The sequence below is a fragment of the Ranitomeya imitator genome, chromosome 2 (assembly GCF_032444005.1).
Source record: "Ranitomeya imitator isolate aRanImi1 chromosome 2, aRanImi1.pri, whole genome shotgun sequence".
NCBI classification, from domain to species: Eukaryota; Metazoa; Chordata; class Amphibia; order Anura; family Dendrobatidae; genus Ranitomeya; species Ranitomeya imitator.
In genome coordinates this window covers 43,572,418-43,597,309 of record NC_091283.1, presented here as the reverse complement: position 1 = coordinate 43,597,309, position 24,892 = coordinate 43,572,418, and the positions used below count along the sequence as shown (strand labels likewise).

At 46.7% G+C, this 24,892-nt stretch overlaps 1 protein-coding gene across 2 annotated transcripts; it reads right to left on the bottom strand.

The window, feature by feature from the left end:
* Positions 1-18,718, bottom strand: LOC138661700 (delta(3,5)-Delta(2,4)-dienoyl-CoA isomerase, mitochondrial-like). Of its 2 annotated transcripts, none has more exons than XM_069746561.1 (10): positions 18,583-18,718; positions 14,950-15,112; positions 14,466-14,554; positions 12,559-12,683; positions 11,118-11,166; positions 10,971-11,035; positions 10,628-10,698; positions 3,225-3,296; positions 528-678; positions 1-456 (listed from the first exon to the last, which is right to left on the bottom strand). In XM_069746561.1, exons 1-10 carry the CDS (start codon positions 18,614-18,616, stop codon positions 352-354), a joined length of 924 nt encoding a protein of 307 aa, XP_069602662.1. In that variant the 5' UTR covers positions 18,617-18,718; the 3' UTR covers positions 1-351. The 2 variants fall into 2 exon arrangements, with proteins under 2 accessions (XP_069602662.1, XP_069602663.1); XM_069746562.1 differs by lacking the exon at positions 18,583-18,718 and adding an exon at positions 18,208-18,273.
* Between the last annotated feature and the right edge of the window lie 6,174 nt (positions 18,719-24,892).

The following is a 24,892-nucleotide window of genomic DNA, read 5'->3' as shown; positions in this document are numbered from 1 at the left end:
TTTTAATTAACACTTCTGAAACCTACTTTATTTTTTATTTTAGATGTACCACAGCAATGCAAACATTTTTCCAGAAATGGACATACCCTCTATGTGCACTTCTTTCTTTATATACAGATTTGAAAATGATTGGCTTTAATGTGTAGCTTTACTTATGGTTTATTATATAATTGTATAAACTGCCATCCTATAATTCACCCATTAATCAGATTGTCCCCAATGACATTACTGCAGGTCCCCAACACTTCTCCTTGCTTATGGTGACTGTAGCTCTGAGCCTGACACTTCTGTTATACCATGTCCTGGCGGTCTGTAGTCAGGGGCATCAATCTCCCAGCATGTAAACGAGTCCTACAACTTAGAAAAAGTGACATCTTTTGGGGTCTTCTTCTGCATGGCGGCCTGAGCAGATGTCATGATGTCCTCTGTCTGCAGCATGCTCATGTTCCAGGTGGCCTGAGACACAGACACAACATGATTACCTGACCGCCATTACCAAGGAACGGCAGAACAAGACGACTGCTCACCATGTAATTCAGACTATCCTCCACCGAGTGATCTCGAGCGTACAGTAAGTTCACTTTCGTTCCTTGGACGGCAACAGGGCTTTTGCTGGCAATATCAGTGGCCAGATCAAAGGCAGCACTAAGGAGGGAGGCCTTATCGGGAAACACCCGGCTGGAGGAAAGGGAAAAAAGGAGGTTTTATGGGATTAGAAAAACATGGCTGCTTTTTTCTATAAGCAATGTCACTGTTGCTCACATGACATTTATGGTAAACTGGAGAGAAAAATAATTGTAAAGTATAATCCACTTCTAGCATCAAAGCACCGATGGATTACAGGAAATAGGAAGCAGGCCTCTGTCTCTCTACGGGAAGTGGGGGCGGGCCTCTGTCCATATACGGGAAGTGGGGGCGGGCCTCTGTCCATATACAGGGAGTGGAGGCGGGCCTCTGTCCATATACGGGAAGTGGGGGCGGGCCTCTGTCCATATACAGGAAGTGGGGGCGGGCCTCTGTCCATATACAGGAAGTGGGGACGGGCCTCTGTCCATATACAGGAAGTGGGGGTGGGCCTCTGTATCTCTATGGGAAGTGGGGGCGGGCCTCTTTCCATATACAGGAAGTGGGGGCGGGCCTCTGTCTCTACGGGAAGTGGGGGCGGGCCTCTGTCCATATACAGGAAGTGGGGGTGGGCCTCTGTCTCTACGGGAAGTGGGGGCGGGCCTCTGTCCATATACAGAAGTGGGGGCGGGCCTCTGTCCATATACAGAAGTGGGGGCGGGCCTCTGTCTCTCTACAGGAAGTGGGGGCGGGCTTCTGTCCATATAAGAGAAGTGGTGGCTGGCCTCTGTCGCTCTGTGGGGGCGGGCCTCTGTCACTCTGTGGGAAGTGGGGGGCGGGCCTCTGTCCCTCTGTGGGGGCAGGCCTCTGTCCCTCCGCAGAAAGGGCCACTGAAAAAGAGTGGATTACAGATCTATAAATGCAAAGCAGATAATATTTTTGGAACTAAATTTCATACAAAATCGACTCAATATTAAAAAGGCTTAAAATATCCAATTATGGATTGTATCAATAGACACAGGTGTGAGCCACGATAAGTGCACACCCCTATAATCACCCCACAAAATCAAGCTACATCAGATAATATATGAAGTCGTGATTATATATATACCCATATATACACACACATATATACAGTACCTAAAAGAAACTGATAGTAAAGCGGAAAAGTATTAACCCCTTAGTGACGGAGCCAAATTTTTGAAATCTTACCAGTGTCACTTTATGTAGTAATAACTCTGGAACGCGTCAACAAATTCGAGTGATTTTGAGATTCTTTTTTCGTGACACAATATACTCTATGATAATGGTAAATTTACGGTAGGTTGATATGTTTTGTGTTTATTTATTAAAAAATATCAGAAATTTGACAAATGTAAAAAAAAATTAGCAATTTTCAAACTTTGAATGATTATCCCTTTAATTCATAGTCCTACCATAGCAAACCATTAATAAACAACATTTCCCACATGTCTGCTTTACATCAGCACCATTTGTAAAAGGTTATTTTATTTTGCTAGCATTTTAGGAGGTTTAAAAATGTAGAAGTATTTTTTCATGGAAATTTACAAAATTTATTTATTTATTTATTTATTTTTTTAGGGACTTATCCAGGTTTGAAGTGACTTTAGCGGTCCTATATATTGGAAAACCCCCCAAACTGATACCATTTTAAAAACAGCAACCCCTGACATATTGAAAACTGCTGTCAGGTAGACTCTAAGGCCGCTATTTGCTCGTGAATTGCCATCGCAAACATCAGGACCACACAATCATGATCTCAGGGTGCCGACGGGGATAAAGAGGGAGAAGTCTCCACACTCTGTTAACCCTTTATATCATGCAGTCACTATTGACAGCAGCATCTAAGGGGTTAAACAGATATGGACGGTGACAACACTGATCGTTGCTGATGCAGAAAGTTGTCAGCTATAGTGTACAGCCGACAGCTGCTGCATTGTCACCTGTATGGGGAGGCTATTCTCCTATATCTCAGGTCAGTTAAAAGACGTATTGGCGGTCAGTAAGGGGTTAAAATTGGGAAGCCAAATGTCAGATAGCTATGTATGACAACTGGCCAAAAACGAGTGTGCATAACCCCTACATGTGGCAGAGCTGCAGCTTTCCTTTCTTATGAACCAATGCGTTTTTTGTTTTTTTACCAGGTTTGCTACATTTTTTATATGGCGCATGCGCCCTCCCCCCTGATTTTAATACTTTTCTACTTTATTGTCCATAATTGGATATTTTAAGCATTTTTAAATATTTTTGTATTTACTTGTAGCAATAAATCTAATAAAATGTTGTTACTTGTTTGCATCTCTAGATCACAGGGGGCGCTCTCTTTTTTTAGTCTGCGCAGCTTTTTTTTTTTTTTTTCTCCTCTCGGGGATCCAATTAGTCGATATCTGTTTCAGACCACCATTTTCTGGAGTCTGCTCTAAATGGTGCGTAATTCTGGGTTATTCCACTTGAATAGGACGGAGCTGCATTTTAGACACAACCTTCAGAGACCGACTTTTAACATCCTGTCCTGGTTGTAGGAACCACTGCAGTCAATCATTGGCCGCAGTGGTGATGCGTTTTGTCACACGCCATGTCCCTGCTGGAAGATAAAACAAGCAGACCAGCAGCGGAAGACCGCTATAACAAAAACATACCTGACTAGTCCACTGCTCAAGGCTTCATCTGACATCATCTTCCTAGCGGTGAAGGCCAGCTCGTTCACCAAGCTGTGGAGAAAGAAGAGAATCTGGTAATCATCTATATATATATATATAAGAGGCATTGTGATTACTCGCTAATCCCGCCCCCTGCACAGTAGCTCCACCTCCCACCACACATAATCCCACCCCCACCCCATTACCACACATAATCCCGTCTCCCCACATTATCACGCGAGGTTCCGTCCTCACACATTACCACACAATGCTCCGTCCCCACACATTACCACACGAGGCTGCGTCCCCACACATTACCACACGATGCTCCGTCCCCACACATTACCACACGATGCTCCGTCCCCACACATTACCACACGAGGCTGCGTCCCCACACATTACCACACGAGGCTGCGTCCCCACACATTACCACACGATGCTCCGTCCCCACACATTACCACACGATGCTCCGTCCCCACACATTACCACACGAGGCTCCGTCCTCACACACTACCACACGAGGCTCCGTCCTCACACATTACCACACGAGGCTCCGTCCCCCACATTACCACACGCAGCACTTCCTTTCTATGTAATTCAACCACTTCAGCCAAGGTAAACGTACATTTAATTGCATAATCACCAGCAGCGTTAATTAGATATCAATGAGCGTGCTGAGCGTTAGCTGGCTGGAAACAGCTAGTTCCCAAATATATGTAGTTTAATATCAGCACCCCACACACAGACACAAGACACTGCTCAGATACTCCTCCAGAAATATAGACATATGGAAATAGGTAGTGGAAAGTGGGGCCTTTGTCCCTCTACAGGAGGTGTCAGGGGGAAAGGAAGTTCCAGTTCCTATAGTGCTGGCAGAATGTCAATGAATCAGTGCCATCCACTAAAAATGAGTCATTGCAAGTTACAGAGCCGCTATCTCCATTTAATTGTATATGCTGTTGAGTTTAACTTTTTAATGAATATCCCATTTTGGAACCCCATGAACAATTTTTATTTTCCATCATTGCATTTTGAGAGCAATAACTCCCACCCCCCCCCCCTTCCCCCTTGGTAAAGCTATATGAAAAACTAATTTTTTTTTCCAGGACAAGTTATATTGGATCAGTGGCATAATTTGCTGGTGTAGATCTTTGCATATTTCTTTTTTTTTTTTTTGGGGGGTGGGGGTAGGGGGGAGAATTAAAAAAAAACAAAAAAAACACAACTATGCCGCAGTTTTATTTTGGTATTCACTGATTGAGAGATATATATAAATATACTGATTGAGAGATATATATAGATATAGATGGTGGCCCGATTCTAACGTATCGGGTATTCTAGAATATGTAGGTAGTATATAGCACAGGCTACGTACTATATTGCACAGTGACGTAGTATATACCACAACCGACGTAGTATATAACAGAGCTACGTAGTATATAACAGAGCTACGTAGTATATAACACAACGTATGTAGTATATAGCAGAGCTACGTAGTATATAACACAGCCACGTAGTATATAACATAGCCACGTAGTGTATTGTACAGGTATGTAGTATATTGGTCAGCCACGTAGTATATAGCAGAGCCACATAGTATATTGCACAGCCATGCATGCAGTATATAACACAGTCACGTAGTGTATTGCACAGCTACGTAGTATATTGGTCAGCGACGTAGTATATAGCAGAGCCACGTAGTATATTACATAGCCACATAGTATATAGCAGAGCCACATAGTATATTGCACAGCTACGTAGTATATTGCACAGCCACATAGTATATTGGACAGTCACGTAGTATATTGCATAGCTACGTAGTATATTGCACAGCCACATAGTATATTGGACAGTCACGTAGTATGTTGCCCAGCTACATAGTATATAGCACAGAGATGTAGTATATAACAGAGCCCACGCAGTATGTAACACAGCCCACGTAGTATATAGCAATGGGCACTATAAGCGTGGTTAATAAAGACTTAAAATAAAAAATAAACATATACTCACCTTCCGAGGAGGGCCCATTGTAGTCCTGGCGCTTGTGTGCGGTGCACGCGGCAGCTTCCGGTCCCAGGGTTGGTATGAGCGCAGGACCTGTGATGACGTCGCGGTCACATGACCGTGACGTCACGGCAGGTCCTTCTCGCACAGCATCCTTGGCACCGGAACCTGCCGCTTGAACTGCCGAGGACAGCGCTCGACGTCGGAGGGTGAGAATAACCTTTTTTTTTTAAAATTATTATTATTTGTAACATTAGATCTTTTTACGCAGCATCAATAGTAAAATGTTGGTCACACAGGGTTAATAGCTGCGTTAACGGAGTGCGTTACCCGCTGCATAACGCGGTCCGTTACCGCTGGCATTAACCCTGTGTGAGCGGTGACTGGAGGGGAGTATGCGGGAGCCAGACACTGACTGCAGGGGAGTAGGGAGGGACTAATCGGACTGTGGCCATCGCTGATTAGTCGCGGCAGCCATTACAGACAGCTGGCGAGACCAATCAGCGACGCGGGATTCCCGTTACGGAAGTTGCAGACAGACAGAGACGGAAGTACCCCTTAGACAAATATATATATATATATATATATATATATATATATATATATATGTGTATGTATGTATGTATGTATGTATGTATGTATGTATGTATGTATGTATATATATATATATATATATAATATTTTATTTCTATAGCGCTAACATATTCCACAGCGCTTTACATTATAGAGGGGATTTGTACAGACAATAGACATTACAGCATAACAATAATCACAGATCAAAATAGTTACCAAGAGGAATGTGGGCCCTGCTCGCAAGCTTACAATCTATGAGGAAAAGGGGAGACACGAGAGGTGGATGGTGACAATTGCTTTCGTTGTTCGGACCAGCCATAGTGTAAGGATCGGGTGTTCATGTAATGCTGCATGAACCGGTTATCAGCCTTAGTATGTAACAGTACAGACACAGAGGGCTATTATCTGTATAAAGGGTATGAGAACATGATGCGAGGAATGGGCTACACAGCGATAGTTAGGTTAATGCCTTTAGGCGCTAGGCCAGCCTGAACAAATGTGTTTTTAGGGCACGATTAAAACTGTGGGGATTAATCGTATTATCCTGGGTAGTGCATTCCAAAGAATTGGCGAAGCACGTGAAAAGTCTTGGAGATGGGAGTGGGAGGTTCTGATTATTGAGGATGTTAACCTCAGCTCATTAGTAGAACAGAGAGCACGGGTAAGGTGGTAGACTGAGACCAGGGAGGAGACGTAGGGTGGTGCTGAGCCATTGAGTGCTTTGTGGATGAGGGTAGTAGTTTTGTACTGGATTCTGGAGTGGATGGGTAACCAGTGTAATGACTGGCACAAGGTAGAGGCATCGGTGTAACGGTTGGTGAGGAATATGATCCTGGCAGCAGCATTCAGGACAGATTGGAGCAGGGAGAATTTGGTAAGAGGGAGTCTGACTAGTAGAGAGTTACAATAGTCCAGATTAGAATAAATAAGAGAAACAGTAAGAGTTTTTGCAGAGTCGAAAGTAAGAAAAGGGCGAATTCTAGAAATGTTTTTGAGATGCAGATAACAAGAGCGAGCCAGTGATCGGATGTGGGGGGCGAATGAAAGGTCAGAATCAAGGATGACCCCAAGGCAGCGGGCATGTTGCTTGGCAGTAATGGTGGAACCGCACACGGAGATGGCAATGTCAGGCAAAGGTAGGTTAGTAGAGGGAGAAAACACGAGGAATTCAGTTTTTGACAGGTTCAGTTTCAGATAGAGGGAGGACATGATGTTAGAGACAGCGGTAAGACAATCACTGGTGTTTACTAAAAAGGCAGGCGTGATAACAGGAGAAGAGGTGTATAATTGGGTGTCGTCAGCATAGAGATGGTACTGGAAACCAAATCTACTGTTTGTCCAATAGGGGCAGTATACAAAGAGAAGAGGAGGGGGCCTAGGACTGATCCTTGAGGAACCCCAACAGTAAGGCTAAGTGCACACGTTGCAGAATTGCCACTGAAATTTCCGTGGCAATTCTGCAACTCCTGCCCAGGTATATTGCATGCGGAATTGGCATGCGTTTTCCCGCTAAACACTAGCGTTTTACAAGTGTAATTAGCTTGCAGAATGCAATCTGTAGCATCGCTTGGAAAACTGATTGACAGGTTGGTCACACTTGTCAAACATAGTGTTTGACAAGTGTGACCAACTTTTTACTATTGATGCTGCCTCTGCAACATTAATAGAAAAAAGATCTAAAATAATTTTAATAATTTTTAAAAATAATTAAAAAAATAAAAAATCGTGATATTCTCACTTTCCGGCGTCCCCAGCAGGCTTCCCGCTCCTCGCAATGCTCCAGTTTCCAATAATGCCTCGTGGCAATGACCCCAGATGACGTAGCGTCTCGCGAGACCGTACGTCATCACAGGTCATTGCCGCAAGGCATTACTGGGATCAGGAACATCGCGAGGAGCAGGAAGCCTGCCAGGGACGCCGGAAGGTGAGAATATCACGATTTATTATTTTAATTCTTTTTTTTTTTTTACAGGTATATGGTTCCCAGGGCCTGGAGGAGAGTCTCCTCTCGTCCACCCTGGGTACCAACCGCACATGATCCGCTTACTTCCCGCATGGTCGGCATCCCATAAGCGGAACAATGCATTCCTATGTGTGCAGAATCCCCGCGATTCCGCACAAGGAATGAACATGCTACTTTTTTTTTCTAGAATGCGATTCCGCCGCGGAACAAAATGCAACATGTGCACCAAAAATGCGGAATGCATTCTAATAATAGGATGCTTAATGTAAGCGTTTTTTCGTGGTTTTATCTCGTTTTTATAGCGAAAAAAACACGAAAAATCCTGAACGTGTGCACACAGCCTAAGGGGAAGGTAAGAGGAGGAGGAACCAGCAAAACAAAGTGAAGAAGCGGTCAGAGAGATAGGAGGAGAACCAGAAGAGAACGGTGTCCTTGAGGCCGATGGAGCGGCACATACTGAGGAGGAGCAGATGATCTATAGTGTCGAATGCTGCAGAGAGATCCGGGAGAATTAGCATGGACTATTAGATTTACTTGTTAGTAGATCATTAGAGACTTTAGTGAGGGCAGTTTCAGTAGAGTGTAAAGAGCGGAAACCGGATTGTAGAGGGTCGAGAAGAGAGTTATCTGAGAGATAGCGGGTAAGACGGGAGTGGACCAGGCGCTCGAGGAGTTTAGAGATGAAGGGAAGATTAGAGACAGGTCTTTAATTAGCGTCACAGTTTTGGTCGAGGAATGGCTTTTTTAAGTAATGCATGTATGATGGCATGCTTAAATGAGGAGGGAAAGATACCGGAAGAGAAAGAAAGGTTGAATATTATTGTTAGGTGAGAGGTGACAGCTGGGGAGAGGGACTGAAAGATGTGACGGAATATATATATATATATATATATATATATATATATATATATATATATATATATATATATATATATATATATATATATATATATATATATATATATATATATATATATATATATATATATATATATATTTTTTTTTTTTTTTTTTTTTTTTTTTTTCATTCATACACATTGCAGCTAGCCAATCAGGGCGTAGGAAACATCCACAATGTTCAGGCACAAAGGCTTGTGCTATTGGCTGCTGAAATCACTTGTCCCTCTCTATATAAAGATCAGACATCTTGTTTTAGCACCATTTAAACACTGTAAGGGTAAGTTCACACAGGGCGTTTTTGCTGTGTTTTTTATGCTAATTTTCAGCTGCTTTTACAGTACCAGCAAAGCCTATGAGATTTCAGAAATCTCATGGCAACACAAGGCTCATTCATACAAAATAAAGACACAACAAATTATTGTGGAATAAAATTGGCCGTGATGTTTATTATAGGGTAACTTTATAAGAAAAAACAGCATAAAACCAATTGAACGATTATTATAAATGTCCAAACAATCCATAACTCCATTAAACAATCCACCCAGGAACTGGGTGATTTTCCCACACTATAAACATCACGACAAGGAAAATAATAGCTCTAGGGAGAGAGGGTGGGATCTTCTTTCTTCAGTACTTCACCTCAGAGTGAGTGAAATTAGCCAGCAACTGGCTTAAATACTATAGTAACGGCCCAGCAACGCACTGTCCACCAATAAACAGCCATTAAAAAGAGCGGCAAACAAACTGGTCTGAGCCAGAATATCCAAAAATAGCACAAAATCAACCAGCAATTCGCCCTAATATTAACCCTTTACTGAAACTTCAGCCACAGTATTATTCATAGCCTGTGTGGCCATGTAACCCCCTCCCTTTATTCCCTAATTCTTATTAGAGGGGGGGGGGGGGGGCTACCATGCACACATTGTTTTTTTGTTTGATCAGTATTTTGTGCTTTGCTGCGTTTTTCACCCATTGACTTGAATGGGTGTTGAAAAAACGCAGCAAAAACGCAGGTGTCATTATTTGCTGCTGAAAATTCAAGGATATTAGCATGGAGAAAGAAAAAAAAAAAAAAAAGACGCACCAAATGCGCAACAAAAAAACGCACCTAAACCTGCGTTTTTGACGCAGCTTCTTTCCTGCCAAGAAGATCAGGTTTGGCTTAAAAAAAAAAAAAAAGCAGCAAAAGCGCCCTGTGTGAACTTACCCTAAAAGCGCAGAGAGGCTGCTCCCGACGCTGGTCCTGGGTGCCGATAGATTTCAGGTCGTTCGCTAGGCGGTTGTTTATTAGTCAGTTTAGATTTCTATTCTCGGGAAATTTGGGCCTGTTTGAAGGAGTTATGTATGCGTTTGTTTTTTGCCTCCCATTGACTCCATTGGCGTTCGGCTATGTTTAGCGAATATTGCAAAATCGGCGATTGTGATCGGAACCGAACAATGAAATATTCACTCATCTCTAGTCTCTACGATCACTGTTTATTTACATTTTTGGTAGGGGGACTAAATAAGCAAAAAAACTTAATTCTTGTAATGATTTTTGTTTTATTTAAGATTTTCACTGCATGGGATAAATAATGTGGTAAGTTTTATGGTTTGGATCAGCCATCATAAGTTGATACCAATTATCTAAACTTCTTTTATCTAGTGTTTTTTTTTATAATTGTTTTATTCCCACTAGGGAAACCAAACGGGCAATTGTGCCTTCTGTAATACACGGCAATGTATTCTGCAGATAGCTCTGCAGCGCCCCCTAGTGGCAAGCACAGGCATGTTCTGTGTTCAGTATGGACGTATCCTTACATCAATAATCCACATATAATAGACATATAGAGGAAAAGGATGGGTCTTTCCCATTATTTGGTCTTTGTATCATGGCTGTGTGCACGAGGCTTAACGCCAAATCATTGAATAGAGGAAATATGGTCATGTCCTGCTGTATTGGAGGATAACGAGTGTTACATACCTTCTGTTCCCAATGATATTCGGCAGGCGCTGGAGGGTTCCCACGTCTGCCGCCAAACCCATATCCACCTCCTGCAAGAAGAGACGGTTATATAGAAGGAGGGAGCTGGAGGGGCTCCATTTATTTCTAAAGAGACTTGGAGAAAATGACAGCAGTAGAGAAAAGGGGAGCAGTGACCCCGCGGCGCAGAGACTGAGGGGGCTTAAGACATCAGTACTAGAAGGGGCCCAGTTACATATTGGCGCCCAAATATGGCCAGAGCAAGAGACCCTAATAAGCCGCTTACGTTATAGAGAACAAGGGACCACCAGAAAGAATTGCGTCCGCTCTACGGACGTCTCACCTTAACTTGGAAATAGGCATCCTGGGAACAGTAGCGAATATCACAGGCAGTGACGAGATCCACACCTGATGGGACACACAGCATTACAGGGAATGTATAACTACCCACTGAGAATAAATAGACAATATTATCCGGGAGTTCTCTCACCTCCTCCAATACAACCATTGTGGACTGCTGCAATCACAGGCTTCGTGCACTGAGGGTAGGAATACAATGTCAGCAAAGAGGCCAAACCCATATCATGACTATCCACAGGATGAGTGTATTCATCATCATCAATTCTCGTTTAATATCCATCCCCATTCATATCCATATTAATCCCCTATTCCCATCCATCTCCATATCCATCTCTAGGTCCATCCTCATCCATAACCATCATTAATATTTATCCTCTATATCCAACTCCATCCATATCGATCACCCTCATCCATCCTCTATCTCCATCCATATCTATCTTCCATACCCTTTATCCATCCTCCATCGTAATCCATATCCATCCCCGACTGCCATCCATATCCATCCTCATCCATCCTCCACATGTATATTTAGCCTGCATATCCATACTCCATCCATTTCTATATCCACCCATATCTATCCTCCATCTTTATCCACACCCAACTCCCTCATCCATCTTTCATCCCCATTCCTACCAATCTTCCATCTCCTTCATCGATCCCCCATATCTGTCCTCATCCATATCCATCCCCATCCATACTCCATATCCATCCATATTTATGCTTCATATCTATCCTCCAACTATATCCATCCCCATTCAAATCCATCCTCCTTTTCCCTCATCATCCTCCATCCATATTCATCCCCCCATATCCATCTGACATATATTGACCCATATCCATCCAGATTTATCTTTCGTATCCATCCTCCTTGCCCGTTTTCTATCCTCCATCCTCAACCATATCCATCCCCAGTCCCTCACATCCATCCACCCTGCATCATGATACACGTTTCTATAAAAACAAAAATTTCAACTTTCCACTCCATAGTTCATAAAGATGCAGGATGAGAAATGCACTGATGTCTTCAATCTGTTGGTGAAGATATTTGAGAAGACCATGGGTGTTTACTAATCAGGCCTCATCTTCACTTTGAAAGAAAATGACTCCCAAAATACGATATCATTTTGGACATTATGGGAACCCCAAACTTATGGGAGGGGGAAGTATACATGTGGTGGGCCGAGGTGGAGATGAAACTAGATGAGGATGACCAAGGTGGATGGAGACAAGCATAGAAATTATGAAGACGTCATTGAGAAGTCTGGGGAGGTTGAAGAAACATAATTCATATGACCAGCAAGTGTGGAGTCCAACCTTCCAGGCTCTTATAGGTCAAAGAAGTCCATGACCTTTTATATTCTTCATAACAGTCACCATGAGGACCATGATTCACAACTAACACAAGTGTCCAACTAGAAGCATGCGAAACCAACGAAAACTCATCCATTCATCGAGAGCTAGCCTGTAGAAAGACTCGATGTCAAGAGTCCACTCTATAAAGAGGCCATGTTGTTCCCATAGAGTCAGTATCCCGTATCCTAGACGTCTACTGTCCAGATGGAAGCACAAACCTTCTCGATGACAGAAAAAGATTTCTGATATTCAATAATATTCTTACGAACGCCCCAGGCAATTCTGGCAGCGTCTTCTTCCGTTGACTGTATGAATTCACTTGCCAGGTCCATGAGATCGATCCCTGCAGAAGAGAGAACGACATAAGGGACATCCAAGGGGATATATACCACAGAAGCAAACTGGGGGTCCTTGGAGAAAAAAAAAGGGGGCTTAGACTTGGTTGGTTGTATTATATTTGATGACAAGGGAAGTGACGAAAAACCACATTACAGACATCAGACTGTAATGGATCAAGTAAAGAAAAAAAAAAAAAAGAAGGAAAAGATGCAAAATACCAAACCGAACCCAAAGTTTCCATCTTTAAACGGATCCATCAAATGCATCGGTTTAAAAGAGGAAACTTTTGGTTTCCGTGTTCTATCCATTTGCATCTGTTTAATGTTCCGTTTTGATCAGATCAGATTTTACTAGCTGAAAAAAAAACCCAAACTGATCCGTTAACCTCTTCCCGATCGATATGTTTTTGTTTTGTTTTTGTGCATTTTTTCTTCTCTGTCTTCAAAGTGTCACCAATGTATAGACAAACAAGTGATTGGTTTTTTTTTTTTTTTGCAAGACAAGATGTACTTTTGAATGACTCCACTCACTTTGCCATAATTTTTTTTTTTTTTTTTTTTTTTTTAAATGGTGGCAAAAAGATTCTCCAGGTGAGTACCATTAGGGCAAAACAAAAATGCCAACTTTGTAGCACAGCCCCTGGAAGGAATGCAAAACTACATTCTAGTAAAAATAAAGTTCATTCAACTGAATGGATCTTGTAAATGAGAACATTTGTTTTTGTAGGATTCAAAAGAAAGAAAGAAAAAAAAATAAAATCAAAAATTGAAATACAAACACTAGTGTTAACAAAGACTTCAGAAAAAAACAAAATGTTGCAATCTGAGATGCAAAACCACCAACGTGGCACTGTTTCTAGCCATTGCTATCAGTAAATCGTGTTGCTATTGCCAGAATACCCCTGATGAGCGGCCATGCTGGGACTGACGAATACAGCCAGGCCATCAATCCCGGAAAAGTGAATGGGGCGATGGTTGCACATGCGCACTAACCTTTCCTTCACACAGGAGACTTTGATATTCTCGTTTTTTCGATCGGTCGGATCCTTGTTACTTCTGACATCTGATAATGTTAGTTCTCTGATGTCAGAAGTATAAAATATCCAAGATCACTGGTAGATCCAACAGATCGTGAGAATGAGGCTACTTTCACACTTGTGTCGGTATGGGCCCGTCGCACGTTGTGAAATAAATGAACACGGGCAGCGGATGGAGTTTTTCAACGCATCCGCTGCCCCATTGTAATGTCCGGGGATGAGGGGGTGGAGTTTCGGCTGCGCATGCGTGGTCGAAAATGGCAGACGCGACGCACAAAAAGTTACATGTAACTTTTGTGCCGACGGTCCGCCAAAACACGACGCATCCGTCGCACAACGGATGCGATGTGTGGCCATATGTCGCAATGCGTCGCTAATGCAAGTCTATGGAGAAAATGCATCCTGCGGGCAACTTTGCAAGATGCGTTTTTTCCCCAAAACGACGCATTGCGACGTACGTCACACAACGCTAGTGTGAAAGTAGCCTAACAGTGTCAAAGTCGCCTGTGTGAATGAAACGTTAGTGCGCATGCGCGACCACCGATCCATTCAGTTTTTTGGCAGTGATAGCGGCTCGGCTATCTCCCTCAGTCCCAGCATGGCAGGCAGCCATGAGCTGCGCAGATGAATGGGATGGCACAAGATGGAAGATGGCACAAAATGATGCTCAGAAAGCCATCGATCGTGAAGTTATATATCGTAAGACTTACGGTACGGCTCACCCCATATTGGGTGTAATGACGCACTGACCTGATGTGAACATTTTTCCCGAGCCAGAAATGACGACTGCCCGGCAATTAGAATCTTCTCCGAGAGCCTGAAAGCAAAGGACCATCTCCCTGTGGAGGGAAGTACAGAATCTACAGTCCCATATCTGTGACGTCGGGAAGATTATTTCCAGCATCTACCATCAGGGGAAACAAGGACCTAACAGACTGGGTTGTTACCTGCTTGATCCTTTAACTACCCCAAGATAAGAGGAACCAAAATGGGTTTGGACACCACAGAAATCGACATCATAGACATTTATTACAACTCCACAAAAGAGAAGGGTCCCCTGAATCTGACTGTACCTCGATAGGTGGCGGGACTGGGAGGGTAGAAGGGGCCGCACACCTGGAGGCAGCAGCCGGACAAATCCTGCACTTATGCCATAGATGTCTGTTGTGTTAATGGAGGAAGATGTGATATCTAGTGTCTACAATATAATAATGAGAATATTAGACCTTCGCACCTCCAGAAAGCCTTGTTCATTGCATTCCTCTTCTCGGGGCGGTTTATCTCTACATGGTAGATGTGATCGGCCGGCGTGGTGACTTTCAGGGTCTCATAGCTGTAGGAGGACATCGTCGCGTCAGACGACATATTTTGGAGACGTAGGATCGCCCTGTAGATGTCTGAACATTAAACATACATCATCAGTATCATCCTCCCATCATCAGACTTAGTACCAGTGCTAGCCGGACATCTTAACGATGTAGAAAAAAGTGCAATGTTGCCCCATCATATAAACCACATATTGTGCCAACCTGGCATCATTCATTACAACCCCAAAATGCTTCCTCTTCCAACATGCCATCACATAGAATTTTGTCACCTTCTCCCACAGATATTAATGACTGATCCGTATTTTTGGTCCGAGTGAGATCCAACAAAACACTGTATCACACTGGGAACAATGGCAGTCTATGGTGCCGAACACATCATATTTTTGTCCTTGGATAGAGCTGGGTGAATGGTGAGAAATAAAAAAAAAAAAAAAAAAAAAAAAAAAAAAATCACATCATGTCCGAATTTGATCCGATATTCGTATTGCATGCAAATCAATGAGTCCGTGGAAAACATCGGACTGCACTCGGACGACATCTGAGTGCAGTCCTACTTTTATGGACCGACATTTTTTCTCCATCTTCTCCTCATCCGAAAGAATCGGGTCACACAATGCTCGAATTCTGATCAGTTTGATTTGCATAATCAAGCAGATTCCTTTGGATGAAAAAAAAAAAAATTCACCGTTCTGAAAAACAGCCGATCAGTGGCAGTGCCGGGTGTTTTCTAAGTGCAAGTCTGCAACCCTTAGGCCGGCGTCACACTAGGCGTATGAAAATACGGCCCGTTATTTACGGCCGTAATACGCCGAAATGTTCCCAAAATAGTGATCCGTATGTCATCCGTAGGCAGGGTGTGGCAGCGTATTTTGCGCATGTCATCCGTACAGCGAGATTTTCTCGCAGGCTTGCAAAACGGACATACAATGGATCCATGGGCTCAAATATTCGTTTAAACATAATAATATATATATATATATATATATATATATATATATATATATATATATATATATATATATATATATATATATATATATATATATATATCACACAGCGCTAGATAGCAGAAAAGCAGGTAATTCAATTGTCGGCTTTTCCTATCTCCTTCCCAAACCCGACAGGATATGAGACATGGTTTACATACAGTAAGCCATGTCATATCCCTTATTTTTTTTACATATTCCACACTACTAATGATAAAAGTGTATGTGTGTAAAATTTTGGGGATCTAGCTGTTAAAATAAAGGGTTAAATCGCGGAAAAAACTGGCGTTGCTCCCACGCAATTTTCTCTGCCAGAGTGGTAAAGCCAGTGACTGAGGGCAGATATTAATAGCCTGGAGAGGGACCACGGTTATTGTCCCCCCCCGGCTAAAAACATCTGCCCCCAGCCAATCATTGTACCGTGTGCAATGCGTATTTTCTGCGCCTCTCATACGTCCGTAAAACACGCTTGTGTGACGCCGGCCTTATACTCCAAACATGTCTGGCTAGAAACATGATGGCCTCATTTACTTAGGCTACGTTCACACTTGCGTTGTGCGCCGCTGCGTCGGCGACGCGACGCACAAAGCACCGAAAAACGCGTGCAAACGCACGCAAAAACGCTGCGTTTTTCGACGCGTGTGTCGTTTTTTGACGAAAATCGGACACAAGAAAAATGCAACTTGTAGCGTTTTCTTGGTCCGACGCTAGCGTCAAAAAAGACGCACGTGTCGGAAAACGCAACAAGCAAAAACGCATGCGTCCCCCATGCTAAACATAGGGGCGCATGACGTGTGCGTCGCCCGACGCTAAAGCGACGCACACTAGCCGAACACTAGTGTGAACGTAGCCTAATAGCGTAAACTGAAGGTCCGTTTACATCACCCGATTTTGCAGCATTAAATGTCTGCCAAACTTATATATTTGCACAGGACGATGTGCTGCCGAGGATGGGGATCTTGTGTGCAGCACAAAAGATCATTTCACCTGACGAACGTACGTTAGGATTTGGCTCCGTGTGCTGGATCTTATCGCGGACTGGTGCCAGAGTGGTCTTCTGTTGCGTGCACTACTCCGGTCCATAAAACCAAACAGAATACTGCATTGACCTTTATTTTTTGTCCCATTGATCCGTGCAGGCGTAAGTCTGTGCCCTCTAGCACGTTGGCAGCGATTAGCCCTCACGCCAACTCTTGTATGATCGTTCTAGTGGTGCAAATCAGTTTTCAGGACCCCGTCCATCAGCCACGTCAGTAATCTGTGTCCGCCGGATGGGAGCCACAAGAACAGCCTCCTACCCGACGACATCTATGGCTCCTCTCTTGATTAGCCAGCCTGGCATGTCGTCATATGTGCATCGGTGACGTCTCGCCAGACTGGCTAATCTAACAAAGTATCGCGGATGCCGTCAGGCAAGAGGCGGTTGACTCACCTTCATCCAGAGGACACAGATCACTGACATAGTCCATGGACGGGGTTGTGTGAATCGATTCACATTAACTCGTGCGCCCGCCAAAAATTTTTTACCAGGCACTGCTCCTAATAGCCAGTTTCCTACTCCACACTGATGAGGGGCAAATACCCCAAAACAGCTGTCTGTGGATGGATATCATGTTTTGGCATAGGTGGATGCTGCCCTTCCCGTGGTTGTTCCTTCCCGGTGAAAGACCTGGCTATTTATTGCTTGCGTTGAGAAACACGTGATGGTGTCTCCGCGGTTTTTCTACACGCCAATAAAATTTAGACCTGTGACCTCCAATAGCAGCGCTCCAGGTGCTGCAAAACTAGGACCCCTCGGATGCCCGGGACTTCCAGGAGCTGTAGGTTAAGGCTGGGACTAAACACCGATTTTGGCCACGACACGGGTCATGCAGCCAAAAAAAAGATCCATGCCCCTTCTACAGTGTATCATAATGCAGGGGAACTCGGGGGGGATGCATTACAACCACGAAAAGGCAACTCGCAAAAAGTCCAGCTGGTTCTTACGTTTTGCAATGCGACCCCCTGTGACGTAGAAGCAGCAGAGTGCGATTTTTGGCTGCGTGATTGGTTTCGTAGCCAAAGTCGCTGTGCGGCCCCAGTCGTACCCTGCAGAGCCACAGATAGGAGACCACCCAACAATTCTTTAACTTGCAATCCTAGCGAATTAATGGGGTCGTATACAGACAATGCATTTACCTGGGCAGCCGCCTCTGGATCAAGAGTCACAGTGCAAAGTATCTGGAGTAAAGTTCAGCGCAGCAGGGGAGGAGGTAGAAACAAAGTCTGCAAATCCACAAGTCTGCTCCAGAGCCGGGCTGGATACGTATGTGATCACACAAGGTTATGTTTGCATTGATTAGGATATTATATCAAAAAAGTTAATAATAACAAGTCTCGCACCGCTGCAGACAGTCACAACTCTCTCCCTTTAAGAGTCTAAGTGACTACAATAAAATAGTTGAGCGCCAAGTTCTTTATTTTACTGCACATTGGTCTTGGGAACCTACTCGAGCACCTCACGGTAGAGCCACGCTATACTTCACACTGAGGGACTACAATGACAGCGCTCACCTCTCCTCAGGAGTCCTCTGATCGCAGCCATCATAAGTCACTGTCTTCCTGTACACACACACACGACTGGGTCAGACTGTGGGCTCCGCCATATTGAGCTCACTGCCTCCTCCCCTCCTTTGCATGGAGCTGATGGGAGGAGGGACACAAGGGCTGTGATGCTAAGTGACTGCAGATACTGACCAGACTACAGAGGGACAGTCCAGGATGACGATGATGGAGTATTCTGCTGCTGATATGGTCTGCACAACCTGTCATCTGAACTACAAGTCCCAGCTATGTCATCCTCAGATATAGGTGTAGCCCCTTAAGAGGATGTGTATGCTCCTCTGTCACTGTCAGTTTATTGTACTCGTACAGTATATATGTATTATGTGTATGTAACCCTCTTCACATGTACAGCAGCCGGGAAGTAATCAGGCTCTATAATAACCTGGCGTTGCCAAGGCATAGTAACTAGCTGTGGTTAATTAGAACAAATTATAATGGTTATAGTGCACATAAAAACATTTCACATCATAAATTCAACACTACAGATTTGCAACACAAATTAACTAAATGATTACCCAAATATTGATAGTATTTTATTTTCAACTCATTCAAGAGCCTTTTGATAAACAACCTTTTTGGTTTATACACAGCCTCCACCTGCAGCGCCTCACTCTTCTCTATACACAGCCGCCACCTGCAGCGCCTCACTCTTCTCTATACACAGCCTCCACCTGCAGCGCCTCCCTCTTCTCTATACACAGCCTCCACCTGCAGCGCCTCACTCTTCTCTATACACAGCCTCCACCTGCAGCGCCTCACTCTTCTCTATACACAGCCTCCACCTGCAGCGCCTCACTCTTCTCTATCCACAGCCTCCACCTGGCAGCGCCTCACTCTTCTCTATCCACAGCCTCCACCTGCAGCGCCTCACCTTTCTCTATACACAGCCTCCACCTGCAGCGCCTCACTCTTCTCTATACACAGCCTCCACCTGCAGCGCCTCACTCTTCTCTATACACAGCCTCCACCTGCAGCGCCTCACTCTTCTCTATACACAGCCGCCACCTGCAGCGCCTCACTCTCTCTCTATACACAGCCTCCCCCTGCAGCGCCTCACTCTTCTCTATACACAGCCTCCACCTGCAGCGCCTCACTCTTCTCTATCCACAGCCTCCACCTGCAGCGCCTCACTCTTCTCTATACACAGCCTCCACCTGCAGCGCCTCACTCTTCTCTATCCACAGCCTCCACCTGCAGCGCCTCACTCTTCTCTATACACAGCCTCCACCTGCAGCGCCTCACTCTTCTCTATACACAGCCTCCACCTGCAGCGCCTCACTCTTCTCTATACACAGCCTCCACCTGCAGCGCCTCACTCTTCTCTATCCCACAGCCTCCACCTGCAGCGCCTCACTCTTCTCTATACACAGCCTCCACCTGCAGCGCCTCACTCTTCTCTATACACAGCCTCCACCTGCAGCGCCTCACTCTTCTCTATCCACAAGCCTCCACCTGCAGCGCCTCACTCTTCTCTATACACAGCCTCCACCTGCAGCGCCTCACTCTTCTCTATACACAGGCTCCACCTGCAGCGCCTCACTCTTCTCTATCCACAGCCTCCACCTGCAGCGCCTCACTCTTCTCTATACACAGCCTCCACCTGCAGCGCCTCACTCTTCTCTATACACAGCCTCCACCTGCAGCGCCTCACTCTTCTCTATACACAGCCTCCACCTGCAGCGCCCTCACTCTTCTCTATACACAGCCTCCACCTGCAGCGCCTCACTCTTCTCTATACACAGCCTCCACCTGCAGCGCCTCACTCTTCTCTATCCACAGCCTCCACCTGCAGCGCCTCACTCTTCTCTATACACAGCCTCCACCTGCAGCGCCTCACTCTTCTCTATACACAGCCTCCACCTGCAGCGCCTCACTCTTCTCTATACACAGCCTCCACCTGCAGCGCCTCACTCTTCTCTATCCACAGCCTCCACCTGCAGCGCCTCACTCTTCTCTATACACAGCCTCCACCTGCAGCGCCTCACTCTTCTCTATACACAGCCTCCAACCCTGCAGCGCCTCACTCTTCTCTATCCACAGCCTCCACCTGCAGCGCCTCACTCTTCTCTATACACAGCCTCCACCTGCAGCGCCTCACTCTTCTCTATACACAGGCTCCACCTGCAGCGCCTCACTCTTCTCTATCCACAGCCTCCACCTGCAGCGCCTCACTCTTCTCTATACACAGCCTCCACCTGCAGCGCCTCACTCTTCTCTATACACAGCCTCCACCTGCAGCGCCTCACTCTTCTCTATACACAGCCGCCACCTGCAGCGCCTCACTCTTCTCTATACACAGCCTCCACCTGCAGCGCCTCACTCTTCTCTATACACAGCCTCCACCTGCAGCGCCTCACTCTTCTCTATACACAGCCTCCACCTGCAGCGCCTCACTCTTCTCTATCCACAGCCTCCACCTGCAGCGCCTCACTCTTCTCTATACACAGCCTCCACCTGCAGCGCCTCACTCTTCTCTATCCACAGCCGCCACCTGCAGCGCCTCACTCTTCTCTATACACAGCCGCCACCTGCAGCGCCTCACTCTTCTCTATACACAGCCTCCACCTGCAGCGCCTCACCTTTCTCTATACACAGCCTCCACCTGCAGCGCCTCACTCTTCTCTATACACAGCCTCCACCTGCAGCGCCTCACTCTTCTCTATCCACAGCCGCCACCTGCAGCGCCTCACTCTTCTCTATACACAGCCTCCACCTGCAGCGCCTCACTCTTCTCTATACACAGCCTCCACCTGCAGCGCCTCACTCTTCTCTATACACAGCCTCCACCTGCAGCGCCTCACCTTTCTCTATACACAGCTCCACCTGCAGCGCCTCACTCTTCTCTATACACAGCCTCCACCTGCAGCGCCTCACTCTTCTCTATCCACAGCCGCCACCTGCAGCGCCTCACTCTTCTCTATACACAGCCTCCACCTGCAGCGCCTCACTCTTCTCTATACACAGCCTCCACCTGCAGCGCCTCACTCTTCTCTATACACAGCCTCCACCTGCAGCGCCTCACTCTTCTCTATCCACAGCCTCCACCTGCAGCGCCTCACTCTTCTCTATACACAGCCTCCACCTGCAGCGCCTCACTCTTCTCTATCCACAGCCGCCACCTGCAGCGCCTCACTCTTCTCTATACACAGCCTCCACCTGCAGCGCCTCACTCTTCTCTATATACAGCCTCCACCTGCAGCGCCTCACTCTTCTCTATACACAGCCTCCACCTGCAGCGCCTCACTCTTCTCTATACACAGCCTCCACCTGCAGCGCCTCACTCTTCTCTATACACAGCCTCCACCTGCAGCGCCTCACTCTTCTCTATACACAGCCTCCACCTGCAGCGCCTCACTCTTCTCTATACACAGCCTCCACCTGCAGCGCCTCACTCTTCTCTATACACAGCCTCCACCTGCAGCGCCTCACTCTTCTCTATACACAGCCTCCACCTGCAGCGCCCTCAACTCTTCTCTATACACAGCCTCCACCTGCAGCGCCTCACTCTTCTCTATACACAGCCGCCACCTGCAGCGCCTCACTCTTCTCTATACACAGCCTCCACCTGCAGCGCCTCACTCTTCTCTATACACAGCCTCCACCTGCAGCGCCTCACTCTTCTCTATACACAGCCGCCACCTGCAGCGCCTCACTCTTCTCTATACACAGCCTCCACCTGCAGCGCCTCACTCTTCTCTATCCACAGCCTCCACCTGCAGCGCCTCACTCTTCTCTATACACAGCCTCCACCTGCAGCGCCTCACTCTTCTCTATACACAGCCGCCACCTGCAGCGCCTCACTCTTCTCTATACACAGCCTCCACCTGCAGCGCCTCACTCTTCTCTATACACAGCCTCCACCTGCAGCGCCTCACTCTTCTCTATACACAGCCTCCACCTGCAGCGCCTCACTCTTCTCTATCCACAGCCGCCACCTGCAGCGCCTCACTCTTCTCTATACACAGCCTCCACCTGCAGCGCCTCAGTCTTCTCTATACACAGCCTCTACCTGCAGCGCCTCACTCTTCTCTATACACAGCCTCCACCTGCAGCGCCTCACTCTTCTCTATACACAGCCTCCACCTGCAGCGCCTCACTCTTCTCTATACACAGCCTCCACCTGCAGCGCCTCACTCTTCTCTATACACAGCCGCCACCTGCAGCGCCTCACTCTTCTCTATACACAACCTCCACCTGCAGCGCCTCACGTCTTCTCTATACACAGCCTCCACCTGCAGCGCCTCACTCTTCTCTATACACAGCCTCCACCTGCAGCGCCTCACTCTTCTCTATACACAGCCTCCACCTGCAGCGCCTCACTCTTCTCTATACACAGCCTCCACCTGCAGCGCCTCACTCTTCTCTATACACAGCCTCCACCTGCAGCGCCTCACTCTTCTCTATACACAGCCTCCACCTGCAGCGCCTCACTCTTCTCTATACACAGCCGCCACCTGCAGCGCCTCACTCTTCTCTATACACAGCCTCCACCTGCAGCGCCTCACTCTTCTCTATACACAGCCTCCACCTGCAGCGCCTCACTCTTCTCTATACACAGCCGCCACCTGCAGCGCCTCACTCTTCTCTATACACAGCCTCCACCTGCAGCGCCTCACTCTTCTCTATCCACAGCCTCCACCTGCAGCGCCTCACTCTTCTCTATACACAGCCTCCACCTGCAGCGCCTCACTCTTCTCTATACACAGCCGCCACCTGCAGCGCCTCACTCTTCTCTATACACAGCCTCCACCTGCAGCGCCTCACTCTTCTCTATACACAGCCTCCACCTGCAGCGCCTCACTCTTCTCTATACACAGCCTCCACCTGCAGCGCCTCACTCTTCTCTATCCACAGCCGCCACCTGCAGCGCCTCACTCTTCTCTATACACAGCCTCCACCTGCAGCGCCTCAGTCTTCTCTATACACAGCCTCCACCTGCAGCGCCTCACTCTTCTCTATACACAGCCTCCACCTGCAGCGCCTCACTCTTCTCTATACACAGCCTCCACCTGCAGCGCCTCACTCTTCTCTATACACAGCCTCCACCTGCAGCGCCTCACTCTTCTCTATCCACAGCCGCCACCTGCAGCGCCTCACTCTTCTCTATACACAACCTCCACCTGCAGCGCCTCAGCTCTTCTCTATACACAGCCTCCACCTGCAGCGCCTCACTCTTCTCTATACACAGCCTCCACCTGCAGCGCCTCACTCTTCTCTATACACAGCCTCCACCTGCAGCGCCTCACTCTTCTCTATACACAGCCTCCACCTGCAGCGCCTCACTCTTCTCTATACACAGCCTCCACCTGCAGGCCTCACTCTTCTCTATACACAAGCCTCCACCTGCAGCGCCTCACTCTTCTCTATACACAGCCTCCACCTGCAGCGCCTCACTCTTCTCTATACACAGCCTCCACCTGCAGCGCCTCACTCTTCTCTATACACAGCCTCCACCTGCAGCGCCTCACTCTTCTCTATAACACTGCCTCCACCTGCAGCGCCTCACTCTTCTCTATACACAGCCTCCACCTGCAGCGCCTCACCTTTCTCTATACACAGCCTCCACCTGCAGCGCCTCACTCTTCTCTATACACAGCCTCCACCTGCAGCGCCTCACTCCTCTCTATACACAGCCTCCACCTGCAGCGCCTCACCTTTCTCTATACACAGCCTCCACCTGCAGCGCCTCACTCTTCTCTATACACAGCCTCCACCTGCAGCGCCTCACTCTTCTCTATCCACAGCCTCCACCTGCAGCGCCTCACTCTTCTCTATACACAGCCTCCACCTGCAGCGCCTCACTCTTCTCTATACACAGCCTCCACCTGCAGCGCCTCACTCTTCTCTATACACTGCCTCCACCTGCAGCGCCTCACTCTTCTCTATACACAGCCTCCACCTGCAGCGCCTCACTCTTCTCTATACACAGCCTCCACCTGCAGCGCCTCACTCTTCTCTATACACAGCCTCCACCTGCAGCGCCTCACTCTTCTCTATACACAGCCTCCACCTGCAGCGCCTCACTCTTCTCTATACACAGCCTCCACCTGCAGCGCCTCTCACTCTTCTCTATACACTGCCTCCACCTGCAGCGCCTCTACTCTTCTCTATACACAGCCTCTCACCTGCAGCGCCTCACTCTTCTCTATACACAGCCTCACCTGCAGCGCCTCACCTTTCTCTATACACAGCCTCCACCTGCAGCGCCTCACTCTTCTCTATACACAGCCTCCACCTGCAGCGCCTCACTCTTCTCTAT

Coding starts and splice junctions, on each gene's coding strand:
- LOC138661700 (XM_069746561.1), bottom strand. CDS start 18,616: ATGATGGCTGCGATCAGAGGACTCCTGAGGAGAG. Junction 3,297..10,627: donor AATATCATTGGGAACAGAAG/GTATGTAACACT, acceptor CTTTCTCCACAG/CTTGGTGAACGAGCTGGCCT. Junction 457..527: donor AGGATAGTCTGAATTACATG/GTGAGCAGTCGT, acceptor TCTGTGTCTCAG/GCCACCTGGAACATGAGCAT.